The sequence below is a fragment of the Eimeria necatrix genome, genomic scaffold (assembly GCF_000499385.1).
Source record: "Eimeria necatrix Houghton genomic scaffold, Enh_scaff134, whole genome shotgun sequence".
Lineage (NCBI taxonomy): Eukaryota > Apicomplexa > Conoidasida > Eucoccidiorida > Eimeriidae > Eimeria > Eimeria necatrix.
In genome coordinates, this window is record NW_013652089.1 from 27,995 (window position 1) to 38,362 (window position 10,368).

Sequence of the window (10,368 nt, forward strand, 5' to 3'; positions counted from 1 at the left end):
AATTGCAGCAGCAACGGAAGCCGACCAGCCAGGGTGTCGGCTATCTCTGCCTCAGAGCAGATGGTGAGCCCGACTTGCTGCAGCTGCAGCAGCAGCTGCGACGGCAGCTCCTGCTGCAGCTGCTGCGCAGTTGAAGCACTGCTACTGCGTATATATAGATCCCTGGGTTGCTGCCCTTTACCTATCAACTGCGTTGTAGCTTCTGATAAACGGCCTCGCCTAGAAGAGTTCAGAGTGGTTGGGTTTGCGCCCATCTTTACGGCAGCAGCAGCGGCTGCTGCGGCAGCAGGCCACAACACCAAGTGTTGCTGCTGCTGTTGTTGTAAAATGCAGTGCGTTAGCTGGGGCGCATGAGACGATTGTCGCCCTTGGCAGCTGGGCCCGCGTAGGGGCCCTTCTTCCCCTGCCGACCGACCAAAAGGGGGAGGTCAAAGGCTGCAATGAAAATTTAAGAGTATACAGATTCAATATAAGCTATAATTTGCATAAGCAAGCATCCAAGGAAAGATGTAGGGACCCTATGCCGTGAGAGGTTCGGCAGCGGCACAGACAGCGGGCTGCAGACGACAGGAGACGTTGAGCAAGCATTTGTGTCCCCTTTCCTCGCCTTTAATAGATGAACCACAACAAAAAAATAGATTAAATCTCAGTCCATAAAGGCCGTTTTCATGCAAAAGCTGCGAAAAACCAGTGGGGGCTGCCGACGCCTGCCAGCCCTGAAGTCTGCTGGACAGCCAGTGATCATTCATGCACATAGTATGGTAGGTTTGTCCTCATACTTTTTAATTATTGATTGTCCTTGAATAGGTATTGTATAGAATATGCAGCATTCCATTAAACGCGATTGTTTATATGTTCGGTCGTGCACACACGGCGGTGTTGTGACCTGGTTCAAGAAGGCGTACATTCCAGTGAGAGAGGCACCGTGTATGAAGGTTGCCAAAAAACCCATTTGCATTAAAAAAGGAAAAACGGAACATCTTCTCTGGCGTCTTAGCAACATTTTCAAACTGGTTCCCTCCCGCAGCACCGTAGCTCAGTGGGAGAGTGGGGGGCTCATAACCCCCAGGTCCATGGATCGAAACCATGCGGTGCTAGGAAGTGGTTTCTTTTGCTGAGTGCTTTTCTTCTTCTGTATGTTTTGCTCCGTTGCAATACTTGGCAATCCCCGCAGCTCATAAGGGTGTGAAACGTTTATCTGGCCACTTGCAAACAAGACCCTGTTCTACTGCACGATCATTGACCTCCGTTCCAGCGAGTGTGCCTAGGAAAGCGCCATTTCTCTGAGAAAGCCGCGTCAAGAGAGCTTAGAGGCGCCATTCTTCTCAGAAAGCTGCACGAAAAGGGCGTACCAGCCCAGTTCGAGATCAATCTATGATGGGGATTTCTGGCTAGAATTAAGTGCTCTTGCTGAGGGTTCCTCACAAGCTTTAAAAAGAAGCCCCTCTACAGCTGAAGCGCTGCGAATCTGTAAAACAGTGACAAGCGGTCAATTAGCTAGGTAGCGCATCTTCATAGGTGAGGCAAGCCGAGTCTCAGGGACGGTGAGCAAGGGGTAGGCATCGAAAGTGGTGTCTTTGGTGAAACCCAGAAGCTCCAACGATCTCCACAGGCTACAAAAGATCGGTGGCCAAAAAACTGCACTGCCTGCCGCAAAAAGGGCTTCAATTTCCAGCGTGGTGGTGTGAGTGCATGGTAGTTAGGTTAGATATGCGCAGCGGGACCCCAAGAAGGACTCATAAGAATACAAGTACAATAATGTGGGTGTTGCATTCTGGACGCTCTCAGCTGGTATTGACATCCTGAAACAAGGCGAACCCGTCAAGTTTCCCAGCGCTGTAAGCCTTGCCTGAGATCTCGGCCTTTCTAAACCGGCCACAACTCTTGGGCTGCTAAAGCTCGCTACAAGCATTTCTCCACGTGCACTTTGAAACTTTACCGCGATTCGTCTTTCGCGAGCTCAGAGGGGGGGTAGCTATTTACTGAAAACAGCACGCAGTATGACACTTGCAATCATTAAAAGAGCCTGCAGCGTTCTGTCGTGTAAGAAGGGGCAACTTGTCGAAGCACTGCACTCTTTGGCAAGTCAAAACACTATTGCCGCGAGTGGGGCATCTTGGGGCACCACGCACGAGACGCCTCGACAAGCAGCAAAAGAAGTGCTAGCTGGGGTACGACTGAATAAATTAGCCAAGACGAATTAAAAAATGCCGCAGCGTCCCAACCTAATTTCAAAAATGTTGCTGAAGACGACAAAGTCATTTAGATACACAGTTCAAAAAATTCACTGAAAGCCATTGGGGCGGCTTGTTGCTCTGCCGGCTCCTCCAGCACGACGTGCATACAGGTCCATACAGCCTATTTAGTTAACTGCATCACGCTTCCTCTTCGGGCTTATCACCAGTGATGCGACCGAGGCCAACTAGGGAATGCTGCGGATTACGCTTTCCGGCCTGAATCCATCAACAACAGCGTTAGCTATTTTGCGCCGCTTTTTGCGGAGGTCACTGACGAAGGCTTATGTGCAACTCATCGGCCCTTCGCTACTGATTATATCTTGAGTAAGGATCATTCGTATAATCTGTGCCAGGGAACATGCTTTCCCTATTAAAGGTCTAAAACACACGGTACACGGCGAGGCCCCTTGTTATGTGCCTCTGCATGCTTGTACAGGGCTCATGTGGCTTTGTTTGAGCACAAAAACATTGTTGCGCGCTTCGAGTTTAGTTGTCTGTGTATGGAGTCGTGCTGCACACGGCCACTGGCCATACAGAGAAATCGCTTAGCTCGGTAGAAGAAGCTGCATCCAGAGGGTGCCTTCCGCAGGCCTAATGCAAAAGACCTCGTCTTCTGATGCTCAGGTGACGCTTGGCCAGCTGATACCGGTCCACGACGGGAAGGGCGCGCAGAGGTCGGCAGATCAATCCTGCTTGCGTGCGAAGTGGCAACTTTCTAAGCCTCTTCGTCGACCTATATCTCGTTGTCAAAGAAAAAAAATCGCGGCAGATAGCAGTGCGAGTGTGAAGCCCCTCGTTAAAAGTTGGTATTTTTTGTATTGTAACTTGCGCTAATCTCAATAGTTTAGCTCCAAAGACATGCAACAAATGACGCTCTGTGGTAGCATCTAATGGAATTTTTTGCATGAGGTTGGCGACGATCTGATGCATCGTGTGGCTTGATTAACACGATTACTGCCTTATCAAAGTGGGCACCCAGGTAAGTTTTCCAGTTTGGAGGTTTATGATTTAAGGGCCGAGTAGGCACACAGGGTGCTTGGTGGAAAGCAGTTGTACCTCACTACTGTGATTTACTAAAATTAAGCAAAGCTGAGCAATGCTCTTCACGAGCATGTGATTTCAAGACCGTGTTTGGTGTGGCAAAAGCTGCTTGGAGATAAGGCATAAGCGCTCTGCCAGTGGAGTTTGCCGTAGCGGAGGGGAAACTTTATCACCTTCATTAGTGCACAGCACCTTTCATCTTCTCTGGAAAGTCCTTTGCGAGCCTTACTTACGTCCGTTTTGTCTTTGTCAGTTCACCCACGCGCATAAGCAGCTACCTTCTGTTGACTTAGTTATCCTGCAAAATTATGTAACCTCTTGTCTACACTACTTTTTTCACTAAAAAATCGTGGGAAAACAGCCAAACTCGAGGTCCTTGTCGCTTGGCCTCGCAAGTGTTCTTGTTGGTGTTGGCTGCTTGCTCTGCTCGGAAAATGCCTGAGATACTGCCACAATTCTCAACTGGAGACTCTCAGCATGGTTCCTTATGGGCGCATTTAGAAGGTTTTCTCGCATGACAAAATGAACTCAACTGGCGCTGCTCCTTCAAGAGCAGTGGGAGGGCTACTAGCAGCCTTGTTGCTTGCAGGCCTTTGCCAATTGCGCCTCTCTGTGCTACATTGCCCACAAGACCTCACGATTCGAATCGTCTTCGAGCGTATATTTCGCGCGCTCCGTTTCAACTTGCAGGAGGAGAAACGATGCTCGGGTCACGCTGAGCTTTCTGCTTTCTCTTATATCTGCAATCCTTCTGATTTCTGCCCTTGCCTGCACTCTTATTATTGGAGGTTCAGCGCAGCCACTGTCTGAGCTTTCGCCATCTCTTCCTCCTGGGCTGGTGAAGCCAGGAACTCAAAGTGCCGACATGTCCGTGGTTGCCGCTAGCACACGATGCGGCGTAAACACGTACCTTCATCTCCTTTCTCCAACATCTGCACTATAGAATGTAACTACGGCGAACGCGAATTCTTCGAGAGTCCTGGGAAAGCATGGAAGGCTGCTCTGCGGCAGCTTTTGTTCCGGAAAGCCATAAGCTTGGCGGGACTCATTACAGACTCTTCTGGGCATTCAACCGTCTTCCACTCTTCATTCTGTTGAGCCAGCGCTCTGTTGTGCATTTTACATCTGCAGTTCGGAGAACCGAGGTGTTCTATTTTCTCTCACTTGTAAAAGAACTCGGGCAGCAAAGCTGCAAGTAAGGTGACAACTTTGCTAGTGAATACTACTTTGTACCCAGCAGATCAGAATGACGCCATCGGATCACTTAATGTTACCTAAACGAGCGCAGTATACAGGAACAAGATGTTCTTTAGGAAGCGAGGTCACATGCGGTCGACGTGGCGCCTCCACATGATTTCTTCAAAGAAGCGTCTCTAGTTGGTAGCGAAACGCGCAGGATGAAACTACATGTTACTGCAAGTAAATTTATCACTCGAGGATTCCGGGTGGTTCTTGGAGGCATGGTGAGCCCTTCACTCACTTCTCTTATGCCACACTACCCAAGCAACCAAAGGCCTACTGCTCTCCATCAAGTGGTTATGTTGCTTAGTCCCCTCCATATGCCAGGGAGCATGTTACTCGTGCCTCGAATACGACGCATTACTCACAGTCAGTCCTCTTTGCGGCATTTTTGACTTTAGTCTCATGCCTGCAATTGCGTGCACGCCTGACTCTGCTTCTTATTTAGTTGTACTGTCACTGATTATGAAAGTAGAAACACCTCTGTGTGGCAGTCTTCCTCTCTTCCTAAAACGGTACTTCTGAAAGCCGTCACCCTGGTGTCAACCGTCAAAGAAGCACTACTAAAACTGCGAGAAGATCCTGCACCCTTCGCGAATGTTCCAACATCCACTGCCACGAGACTGGAGGCAGTATTGTGTCTGAACAGATGAAGATATAAATATCTCCATGGGACGTACTTCCACACGGAGAATGCCCCGCAATCGGCCAGTAGCAGCATGAGTAGGCCAGCCCTCTCCCTTAGTAATGAACCTTTCAATGATACTTAAAACAGTGACTGTGCTCAGTTGTGTTTCATTTTCAGTAAGGAAAGGAGCAGCAACACACAAGTGTGGCAGGGGACCTCAAAACGAACTCTTTCTACTAATAGAGTGAGGGCTAAGGCTACTAAGGTTCAGCTACAAGCTGACAGTTGACGGTACGGCCATATCATGTAAATTTCCAAGCTTACGACTTCCAATTTAATGCTCACATTTAGGGTCAAGGGCTTTGGGCTTGGTTTACAGTTTTTAGCGGTTGGGGTGAGCACGCTGCTACTCCGTGGGCATCAATGTGCTTTTGACAGCTAGGGCATTTTTAATGAGTTAATCAGATTCAGTATGTACACTTCACAAGAGCGGATAAACAGGGAAAATTAAAGCACGATCCTAAGCTTAAACTGTGCGTGGAGTCCCCCCAAGGTGCCTGCTCCGGCATGGGAGAGCCCCTGGCCGACCGCCTTGAACCCACAGCAGCCTGCAAGCTCCTTGTCTCTTTAGGTGTTTCTTTGGGTTGACTTCACTTTATTTTCAGACCACGAAAGGGCTATTGGGAAGCCTACCAGACTTCACTACTACTCGTCCTGCTGCAGTGTTGTCGGCCGTCGCCGGCCCAGAGGGCACACGCCGTGCCTCTGTAGCCTGCGTCGTGCCCTTCTCCTAACATCCTGTGCTTCCCCAGGCATTTGGGGCTCTAGCCGAATCTGCTACTCGGCTCAGCAGCAGCAGCAGCAACAGCAGCAGGAGCAGCAGCAGGCAACACAGGGGCGTAGCAACAGCGGAGGCCACGCCGTGAAGGCAGCTTTGCCTCGTTTGCTTTGGCCATCCGATGAAGCCTGTGAGCCCACCGAGGCCGCTGGGTCTGGCCGGTCCTATAGGCACCCCCATGGGGGTTCCTAACAGCGCCTCAGAAGACGTCCGTGGATCCCCTATGGGTAGCGGCGTCCATACCGAGTCAGCTGTGCAGGAAGAGGCCTATGGAGAAGCGCCAACACAGACTCTATGCCCACACTGCAGCAAAGCAATAACTACGAAAGTCCGATACAAAAGGTCATGCTTGGGGGTGGGGTCCTGCCTCGCCTCTTTTTTGTTTCTAGGGTGGGTCGGCATTTGCCTGGGACCGTTTCTCTGGGTCGCGCTGCGGGTGAGTGTTTTGGACACGGAAGTCCTCGTATAACTGAATAAAGACAAAAAGAGTAGGACACAACGGGATACTCGACGGCAGCGAGCGACTCACAGGTAGATCCAGACAGGTAGAAGCAGATTGTTGGGGACGGAACGAAGTAGGAAAGCAAAGAAACACAAGAGCACAGACGAATACTGGCCAGTATTGGGCAAAGGATGCCCGTACTTCTGGGCGCCTGTAGAGCACCTCGCACCAACATGCTGCAGCCACGCAGCCTGCGTTGAAAGCGGCTAGTGCTGCTGCTGTGTGCAGGTACAGCAGCCAGAGTCAGTCTGGTGCTGCTGGCCGTGTTTGGTGCTGTAGGTGTGTGTGCATGGTGCATGGCTTAGGAACGCACATACTGCTGGGTGTTTGTTTGTGGAGTGCATGAGTTTTTAGTTATGTACTCTGTACTATGAGATACATGTACTGTAGGGCACATGCGCTGTGGGTATGTTCTGCAGGATGCAGTGCACGAATGCCCTCAGTGTCAGAATTTGATTTGTCGGCGGTCTCGCGTCTCCTGTCCAATCAAGGGCAGGGACCGTGTATTGACTATGCGTTGTGGCAGCTGCGCTGTCGTTTTGACTCGTCGTTATTTGTTTTGTTTTCTGGGGCTGGCTTTCGTCTTCGTGCTTTGCCAGCTCTTCAGGGGAGGCCTCTTCGACAGTGCACTGCAGCAGCTCGCCAAGGGTACTGCTGCCTGCCCTATAAGCTTGCACGAGTTTCTGTGTCAACTATTTGGTTCCCGTTCTTCTCTTTCTTTCTCGTTTGCGCGTGTTTTAGTCTTTGCCTGTTTTTGGCTATTCCGTCCACTTTTGCTCAATTTGTTTTCTGCAATGCTGCTGTTGGGCAGCTGAATCTTTGTACTTCAACTTCTTACTGTTGCTTAGCTCATCACTTTGTGTGTGTGTGTGTGTCTGTGTCTTATTGTGGATGCAGTTTACGTTGTTTCTGTGCGCAGCGATCCTTGGCTGTGTGTTTACGTGCAGAGAAACCCGTCTCTAAGTTCTCCTTTGCTAGTGTTCCTGTTTTTGTTTCTAATTGGAGCTTGCTTGCTTCTGTTCCTGTTCCAGCTTGGAGTTTGTTTGTCTTCTCTAAGACCGCAGCGTTTCCCTTTGTCCGTGCGTCTGTCAAGTTGGCTGCTTGTCGCTACCCCCACGCCGCCTCTTTCTAGCTGCGGCTATCTTTGGTGCAGGCGAGCCCACGAGTCTTACTTGGGTGGATTTCGTCGCCAAGTGCGGCCAGCGCTCGCAGCTGGGCAACCCACTGCATGCGGGGGCGAATTTCAAGGAGGATTTTTTTCTTCGCACGGTGCGGTGGGAGGGGTTGGTGAAGCAAGTGCGCGAGGGCTTGTTTTCGGGCTCCCCGTCTTTTCTGTTTCTCGCCATGAACCCTACACTGTCGACGTCTGTCGGCCGCAAGGGGGATGCGCCCTCCACAGACGCCTCAGGTGACTCAGACTCCAATGACGTGAAGCAGCAGCAGAAGGAACAGCCGCACGGCATCTTCTCCGAGTTAGAGCTTCTAGAGAGAGAAGAGGAAGGTATGAAGGGAGATGGAGCGGACTTAGGACTCGCCTTCGACTCCAAGCTAGCGACCGACGTCGCCAAACTCAGCCCAGGAGACAAAGTAGCATTTGAAGCCACGCTTCATGATCTTGGAAGAAGGTGAGGATTTGAATGCATCCGTCAATTTTACATGGTGGCATTGATCAAAGAGACACAAACACAGGGGGAAAAGCACACCTATCGCCACACTCCGCAGCCATCGTCTCAATTTGTCTGCCCTCGCTTTTCTCGTAGGAAGCGTATCTGTGCCTTTGTGTGTCACTGCGCCACTTCATCTTGGCCCAACAGACGGTGCTGCAGGCCCAGTTCATCTACTGCTTGCTGATGCTGTTGTTGCACTTTGTTGCTGCCGCGCATCATTGCTGCTGCATTGCTTTGCTGCTGTAACTATTTCTCTGCTGCTGCTCATTCAGAGGCAAGCCGACCTTGGGTCGTCTATGGAGCGTAGAAGTGGTGGAACCGTGGGCCTCTCGTGAGCTGCGGCTGAAGAAGGCAGCAGCGGCAGCAGCCGCAGCAGCAGAGACTTTGTCAGAGTCGCTTTTTCCGGACTTGTTGCTTGGTGGCATGGGGGGCGGCATGCTGATGGGTTTCGGAGGCCCCTTTGGAGGCCTACGGCTGCCGTCGCCAGTGCTCGGGCGTGGGGTTGTTGTTATTCGCTCAACTACTCTAGGGCGAGACGGAAACGTGCTAGAGGATGAGATGTGGAAATCGGGAGACGATCCATCAAACGGTTTGCTGGAGCAGCAGCAGCAGCAGCAGCAAGAGGGCCAAGCGCACACGGGCAACGGCTCGGGGGACCCAGGGGTCATGTCGCTGTTGCACGAGCTCATAGGGCAACTGCAGCAGCCTCACGAGGGGAAGCAGCATGGGCAAGGACTATCAGCAGGAGAAGGCGCCGCCAACGGCGGCCTGTCTCGAGGAATGAATGTTTTCGATTCTGAGGAGACAGAAGATGAGGACGATGAGAACAGCTACGGCGATGCATTCAACTTGGTGGGGTCGGACTCCACGGAGGATGCGGACGATTCAGATGATGAAAGCAATGAAGAACTTACCTACAAACTTCCTCCAAGAAAAGAGCCCTCAGGCGCCCAGGAAGATGGTACAGATAAGATATCTGGGGAGGCCACCGAGTACGACGTGCAGCAGCAGCAGCCCGCCAAAGAACAGCAGCGGCAGCAGCCCGTCGAACAGCAGCAGCAGCAGCCGAAGAAGCTGCCACAGAACGAGCAGCAACAGAATTCAACGCAAAAGCCACGAGTGGAACAGAAAAAAGGGTCGACGAAGGCAGCCCAACCCAGGCAGCCCACTACGCAGCAGCAACAGCATAAGCGACAGCAGCAAAAGCAGGAAGAGCCTCATCAGCAGGAGCAGCAGATGCCGGTGCCACCTGGGCAGCAGGAACAGACCCAAAAGCAAACGCAGCCTCCGCCGCCGCCCGCACAGCAGCAACAACAGCAGGCGTCTCCCACACCAGAGCAGTTGCCGCCTAACCAGCAGCAGCAGCAAGTGCCTTTCTATCCGCCTCCACAGCAGCAAGCCCTTAACTACATGCAGACGGAGATACCGTCTGGCCAGCAGCAACAAGTACCTCCATATGAACCACAGCAGCAGCAGCAGCCCCCGCAGCAGCAGCAGCCCCCGCAGCAGCAGCATCCCCAGCAGCAGCAGCAGCCCCAGCAGCAGCAGGAGATTCCTCCTCACTACCCGGCACAAAATCAGGAAGTTCCCAGTTACACACAGGAGCATCCGCCACCGCAGCAGCAGGTGCCTCCCCCCGTGCAACAGGAGGTGCAGCAGCAGCAGTAAGTCCTGCTGCACGCCTTTCAGCCGTACGACCGGCGGGCGATTAAGCAGCAGCAGGTTGTGCTTCAGTGACTACCGGGGTTTTAGCGGACAAGCCAGTGCTAGCAATAGCAGCTGCAGCAGAACCTGGTACAACTGCCGTTGAGGCAGCAACTTCATGGGGTAGCGCGGCCTCACTGCGGCCGGGATTCCTGTTGGCCGTCGCGGCAAAGACCAGTTTCGAGGTAACAGCAGCAACAGCAGCAGAAAGCTTCAGCAAGCTGCAGAAAGCGGCAGCTATGCCGCAGCAAGCTTCCTCCCATGTGCCCCGCTTTGAGTTAGCACATGGTGCTTCTGCTGCAGTAGCACAGGCTGTCAGTCGAACTCTCTGCCGCAGGAAGCACCACACATTCAGGCAATGCAGCACCTGCAGAGACGGTGGCAGCGCCGGGAACAGCAGCATCGCAGCAAGCAGCAATCGGTGGGAAGGAACGGATTTCATGCCTGCCCTTGCAGGACAACTGCAGCAAAGGCGCAGCCCGTAACGTAACCATTAAGATCTGCTGCTGCAG

General features: G+C 52.2%; 1 protein-coding gene across 1 annotated transcript; it reads left to right on the forward strand.

Moving 5' to 3' along the window:
- Window positions 1-6,104: 6,104 nt before the first annotated feature.
- Window positions 6,105-9,820, forward strand: ENH_00011340 (hypothetical protein, conserved; the record flags this gene model as incomplete). The annotated part of the gene is made up of 4 exons (XM_013578873.1): window positions 6,105-6,419; window positions 6,905-7,133; window positions 7,639-8,110; window positions 8,425-9,820. The coding sequence occupies 4 exons, from the start codon at window positions 6,105-6,107 to the stop codon at window positions 9,818-9,820; spliced, it is 2,412 nt and encodes an 803-aa protein (XP_013434327.1).
- Between the last annotated feature and the right edge of the window lie 548 nt (window positions 9,821-10,368).